This window comes from Corapipo altera, unplaced genomic scaffold (assembly GCF_003945725.1).
Source record: "Corapipo altera isolate COAL_440 unplaced genomic scaffold, ASM394572v1 131728, whole genome shotgun sequence".
NCBI classification, from domain to species: domain Eukaryota; kingdom Metazoa; phylum Chordata; class Aves; order Passeriformes; family Pipridae; genus Corapipo; species Corapipo altera.
Window position 1 is genome coordinate 7,812 of NW_020885477.1, and position 6,107 is coordinate 13,918.

At 66.5% G+C, this 6,107-nt stretch overlaps 2 protein-coding genes and 1 long non-coding RNA gene across 3 annotated transcripts; 1 reads left to right on the forward strand and 2 right to left on the reverse strand.

Moving 5' to 3' along the window:
• Positions 1-560: 560 nt before the first annotated feature.
• On the forward strand, positions 561-2,977 carry LOC113940538 (exopolyphosphatase PRUNE1-like). Its single transcript, XM_027631693.1, has 7 exons — positions 561-901; positions 978-1,183; positions 1,357-1,541; positions 1,622-1,780; positions 1,881-1,975; positions 2,057-2,215; positions 2,286-2,977. Exons 1-7 carry the CDS (start codon positions 833-835, stop codon positions 2,595-2,597), a joined length of 1,185 nt encoding a protein of 394 aa, XP_027487494.1. The 5' UTR covers positions 561-832; the 3' UTR covers positions 2,598-2,977.
• Positions 2,978-3,186: 209 nt separating this feature from the next.
• On the reverse strand, positions 3,187-3,657 carry LOC113940540. Its single transcript, XR_003525479.1, has 2 exons — positions 3,625-3,657; positions 3,187-3,530 (listed from the first exon to the last, which is right to left on the reverse strand). It is a non-coding gene; the product is annotated as an uncharacterized LOC113940540 (long non-coding RNA).
• A 44-nt stretch (positions 3,658-3,701) lies between these two features.
• On the reverse strand, positions 3,702-5,850 carry LOC113940539 (CDC42 small effector protein 1). Its single transcript, XM_027631694.1, has 4 exons — positions 5,678-5,850; positions 5,483-5,593; positions 4,153-4,227; positions 3,702-4,037 (listed from the first exon to the last, which is right to left on the reverse strand). Exons 1-3 carry the CDS (start codon positions 5,729-5,731, stop codon positions 4,156-4,158), a joined length of 237 nt encoding a protein of 78 aa, XP_027487495.1. The 5' UTR covers positions 5,732-5,850; the 3' UTR covers positions 3,702-4,037; positions 4,153-4,155.
• Between the last annotated feature and the right edge of the window lie 257 nt (positions 5,851-6,107).

Here is a 6,107-nt window from a genome sequence, read left to right on the forward strand (position 1 = left end):
ATGGGGTGCAGGGGGTCTCCATGCCCAGGGGATGGGGTGCAGGGGGTGTGGGTGCCCAGAGCACCAATACCCCCAAGGGAGGTGCACCCATCTCCCCTGGGGAAAGGAGCTGCTCCCTCCACAGCCCCACCAGGGACACCCCAAACCCTTTTCCTGGCCGGGGGCTCCCCAGCACCCCCTCCCCACCCCCTGCAGCACAGGGGGCACAGATCCCCCGACCTGCTGCTCCCGGGGCTTTATTTCCTGGGCTCCTACGGAAGCAAGGAGTGAATCTGGGTCATGGCAGGAGAGATTGTCCCCAAAAAACAGCCTGGGGCTGGGGCGGCTCCCTGGAGCGTGACAGGCACTGGGGGGAGTGACGTGTTTTTCTTGCTGCTGCAGGCAAGAAAAAAAGGGGTGAAACATCATGTTTTGGGGGGGAGGGGGGGACAACCAGCCCCAAAGTCACCGTTTCTGGGAAAAAACAGGTTAAAATACTAAATGCTCCCAGGGCTGCGGGGGTGGGATGGTCTCTGTCCCCTCTGGGCTGAGGTGGGTTTTCCTGCTCTCCCCGGAGCCCTGGTGCACCCCATTTCACATAAACCCAAAAATCTGAGGGTTTAGTGCTGGAAGTGGATCCCAGGCCTGTCCAGGGTCACCAGGAACCCGCCTGGGGGGTGGAATCTGTGGGTGACATCGGTGACAAGTGGCTCCAGGGAGGCTGGGGTGACCCCTCCGAGGGGAAGGGAGGGGTCTGGGGGGTTTTTGGAGGACGGAGACACGTCGCTGCCACGCCCGACGTGCCCCATCCCGGCAGGATCACATCCAGCATCACCGGGAGGTCCACGTGGTGATGGGCAACGAGGCCTGTGACCTGGACTCCACGGTCTCGGCGCTGGCCCTGGCCTATTTCCTGGCCCAGGTGGGTCCCTCCCGCTGGCTCGGGGACACGGTGGCCCGGGGGACGCCTCACGGGGTGTCACCCCCCACCACCACAGAGCTCCCCGGCTCCCAGAGCCGCCGTCGTGCCGGTGCTGAACATCCCCCGCGCCGACTTCGCGCTGCGGACGGAGACGACGTTCCTGCTGCGGGATCGGGGCGTCCCGGCCTCCTCCCTCATCTTTCGGGATGAGATCGACCTGGGGGGGCTGCACCACGCCGGGCTGCTCTCCCTGACGCTGGTGGATCACCACGTCCTGCCCGGGTGAGCCGGGGGTGGGGTGACACGGGGACACCCACCCGGAGCCTCGCGCTTTCCTCGCTTGGCACGGCACGGGTCGGATTTATCCCTCTGCGGGGTGTTTTTAGGGAAGGAGAGGAATACAGGGGGCTCCCGGGCTCTGCCGGGGGGTGACCCTCCCCGTGTTGCCCCGGCAGTGCCGACGCAGCCCTGGAGGAGGCCGTGGTGGAGGTGCTGGACCACCGGCCGCTGGAGCGGGAGCGCGGCCCGCCGTGCCGGGTGACGGTGGAGCCGGTGGGCTCCTGTGCCACGCTGGTGACCGAGCGCATCGCCCAGGGCCCCCCGGGGCTGCTGGACAGAACCACGGCCGCGCTGCTGCACGGTGAGGACGGGAGGGGCCCGGCCCGACCCCGGCTGAGGGGACGGTGCCAACGTGTCCCCCCCGCCCTGTGTCCCCCACAGGCACCATCCTCCTGGACTGCATCAACCTGAGCCCGGCCGCCGGCAAGGTGACGCCGCGGGACGTGGCGTGCGTGGCCCTGCTCGAGGAGAGGTTCCCCGAGCTGCCGCCCCGCGACAGCGTCTTCGGAGCCCTGCAGGCGGCCAAGTTTGACGTCTCAGGTGCGGTGACACCCCGGGGATCCCCCCCCCCAACCCTGACCCGTCTCCCCGGGGACGCCGGCGCGTGCCGGGGGCTCACGGCCGCCCCGTCCCCTCCCAGGGCTGACGACGGAGCAGATGCTGCGCAAGGACCTCAAGGTGATCTCCGGCGACGAGCTGGTCGTCGCCATCAGCGGCGTCTACGTGGACCTGGAGGTGAGGCTCGGTGGGGAGGGAACCGGGGCGGGGAGCGGCACCACGGCGGTGACACCAAAGAGCCTCTTCCCTCGTCTCCAGACGTTCCTGCTCCGGCCTGGCTTGCTGCAGGACCTGGACGCCTTCTGCCAGGCCCGTGGCTACGCGGGGCTGGTGGCCATGACCGTCTCCTTCAACGAGCGCCACGAGCCCACGCGCAAGCTGGCCGTGTACAGCCGGTGCGAGACCCTCCGCGGCACGGTGAGCTGGGGGGGGGGCCGGGCGCCCTCGGTTTGCCCCAAACCCTCCTGATTTTGGTGCTCCCCCGCAGCTGTGCCGGGCGCTGGAGGAGGCGACGACGCCGTCCCTGCACTTGCAGCCCCTGGCCAGCCCCTGGCCCTGCGTGGGCGCCTTCGCCCAGGGCAACGCCTTGGCCTCCAGGAAGAAGGTGCTGCCCATCCTGCGGGCAGCGCTGGGCGGCGCGGGGGGTCCCGAGGAGGAGGTGGTGCCCCCGCCCACCCCCATGAACAGCCTGGTGGAGGAGTGTCCCCTGGCCCAGGCCGTGCCCCCGCTGTGCCCCCAGGACGTCCTGGAGCGGGTCAGCCGCATCGCCACGGGGCAGCCCCCCGGCTCCCCCAAATAACGCCGGGCACCCCGCGGCTCCGGAGGGCTGGAGGACAAGTTGGGGGGCCCTGAGTGGGCCCTGGGGGGTACCCGGGCGTGGTGGGGGGGGTTGCAGCCACCTTGGTTAGAGCTCAGCTCCTGCTCCTCGGTGTGAGTTGTGCCCCCAGCGGGCTCCCCACGGGCCCCCAGGGTGGGTTTTTGGGGGCAGCAGTTGCACGCGCTTAATGAGGGCACTGGGGGGGGGGGGGGGGTTGGTTTTTAACGAGTTCTTGACGAGTTCTTGACGTTCTTCCCTCCCCTGGAGGGCTGTGAGGGGGCCCTGGATGCCGGGTCCGGACACGCAGCCAGCCCAGGATTGTCACCCACGTTTTCCAAGGATTAAATTCCCCTTTTCTTCCACTTTGGGCTCTTGGCTTTTATTCTGGGCCGGGTCTGGTGCTGCCCTGCTCATGCCAGGGGTGCCCCCCACCCGCTCCAGGGGGTGAAGCCCCTCTTTCCCTGGGCTGCAATCCCCCCCCTGCAAACACGAAGCAGGACTAGACAAGCCCAGCTCTGCCCGGAGCATCCCGGTGGAGCCCAGGGAAGGGGAAAGGCTCTGTCACCCAGCACAGGCTGTTTTAACATTTAATCCTAATTAAACGGCGCTAATTAAACTATGTACACCCGCGCCTGAATTCGGGAGCCTCCTGGGGTCGGGCCCTGTCCTGCCTCTGCAGGTGACAGTCCTGGGTGGAGGGGACCCCACCAGAGGCTGCTCAGGTGGGTTTTGGAGCTTAGAAAAAAGAACATATCCTAAAAAAAGGGGGGAGTTTGGCAGTGGTGGGAATGCCGGGGGGAGGCACTGCGGGCTCGGTGATGGTGAGGCACCGGAGCGTCGGGGTTTGATCCTGGTTTGGCACCAAAGCATCGGGGTTTAATCCTGGTTTTGCTCCAAAGCACTGGGGTTCAGTCCCTGCTCTGCACTGAAGCACCGGGGTTTGATCCCCGTTTTACGCCATATCCTGGTTTTGCACCAGAACATCTCGGGTTTGACCCCGGTTTGGCACCAGAACGTCGCGGGTTAATCCCGGTTTTGCTCCTCTGTGCCATTCCAGGAGGCACCAAAGCCGCCTCCATACCCATTCCCTGGGGAAACTGAGGCACCCAGCAGCCCCCAGGACACGCTGGAGTGGACAGAGGGAATCCCGGGGAGGTTTGGCACGCGTGGGCTGCGCCTGGCAGCTCCTGGCACGGTCCTTTCCAGGGGGGGCAGGAGGAGGGGGCTGCTGTCCTCGCCCCCTCCCCGTGTCACCGGCCCGATGCCCCCGGGAAGGAGGGATTTTCCAGGGGGATGACAGCCAGGAGTCAGCGGGAGCTGGGCGAGGCTGGTGCTGCATAAATACCGCGAGTGCTCCAGGGCGGCCTCTCCTCCGGCGGGGAGGGGGGGGCAGTTCAAGTTTGGGCTGAAAACGCCAGGAATCTGTGAAATCCCAGGGGTCGGGTTACGGGAGCGCAGCAGAGGAGGCTCCTTTGGGTGCCACTCGGTGCTGGTGCCTCCGAGGGGGCAGTGGGGGCCGGGGGGGCCGTGGACTCACACGCTACAACACCCGGGAGTTGCTCCACTGTCGCTCCCGGCCGCCCTTGGATCGCATCTCCTGCACGGCTCCGGTCTGCAGGGAGGGCCTGTCACCCGCTGTGCCACCCTGTCACCCACCCAGGACACACAGCACCCCGCAAGGGACACCCAGGACCCAACCGGGACACCCAGTACCCAACCAGGACACCCAGCTCCTGAAAGGGACACCCAGCACCTTGAAAGGGACACTCAGTACCCAATCAGGACACCCAGTACCCAACCAGGACACCCAGCACCCTGAAAGGGACACTCACCACCCACCTGGGACACCCAGCACCCACCCAGGACACCCAGCACCCCGCAAGGGACACCCAGGACCCAACCAGGACACCCAGTACCCAACCAGGACACTCAGCACCCACCCAGGACACCCAGCACCCTGAAAGGCACACCCAGTACCCAACTAGGACACCCAGCTCCCAAAAGGGACACCCACCCAGGACACCCAGCACCCCACAAGGGACACCCTGTACCCACCCAGGACACCCAACACCCCACAAGAGACACCCTGTACCCACCCAGGACACCCAGCACCCTACAAGGGACACCCTGTACCCACCCAGGACACCCAGCACCCCACAAGGGACACCCTGTACCCACCCAGGACACCCAGCACCCACCCAGGACACCCTGTACCCAACCAGGGACACCCAGGACCCAACCAGGACACCCAGCTCCCAAAAGGGACACCCAGCACCCAACCAGGACACTCAGCACCCACCCAGGACACCCTGTACCCAACCAGGACACCCAGTATCCACCCAGGACACCCAGCACCCCACAAGGGACACCCAGGACCCAACTAGGACACCCAGCTCCCAAAAGGGACACCCACCCAGGACACCCAACACCCCACAAGGGACACCCTGTACCCACCCAGGACACCCAGCACCCTGAAAGGGACACTCACCACCCACCTGGGACACCCAGCACCCACCCAGGACACCCAGCACCCCACAAGGGACACCCTGTACCCACCCTGGACACTCAGCACCCACCCAGGACACCCTGTACTCACCCAGGACAGCCAGTACCCACCCAGGACACCCAACACCCCACAAGGGACACCCTGTACCCACCCAGGACACCCTGTACCCACCCAGGACACCCAGCACCCCGCAAGAGACACCCACCACCCAACTGTGAGACCCATCACCCCCAAAAGCAAGACCCACCACCCAACCATGAGACCTGTCACCCCAACACCGACGCCCACCGCCCGACTACGAGACCCATCACCCCCAAAAGCAACACCCACCCCCCATCCCTGACCCCCCCCCCGGGGGTACCATGGGCAGCCCCTCTCCCGCAGCCATGTCCCCGGAGCCGATGTGTGTCAGGTGCACGAAGTTCATGGGCTCCCCGATCATGGAGCGGTCGATCCTCCTCCTCCTCTTCTTCTGGGGGGGTTGATGAAGGCCGTGAGCCCCCCGCCGACCCCCCCAGAGCCCTCCCCAAGCCCCCCCGGTGCCCGTGGTACTCACGGGCTGGGGCTTCTCCACGACGCAGCAGCCCAGCTTGTGCCAGAAGTCGCTCATGCTGGTGGTGGGAGCCAGGGTCCCCCTGGCACCGAGAGACCCCCGCGGGGTCACTCCATGGGGACGCCTCGGGGCACCCGCCGGGGCTGGCACGGCGCGGGCAGGAGCGGCCGGCGGGCACTGGGGAGGGAGGGGGGATGTCTGCGGCCCTGACCGCTCTGAATCGATGCCAAACCGACCTCCCAGCCACCAGAGAGAGATGGAGACCCCCCCCGAGAGACCCCCTGGGATCACAGAGAGACTGGCAGGGGACCCCTGGGATCACACAGAGACCCCCAAGAAACCCCTGGTACTGCATGGAGACCCCCAGGAGAACCCTGGGATCACATAGAGACCCCCAGGAGAACCCTGGGATCACAGAGACCACCAGGAGAAC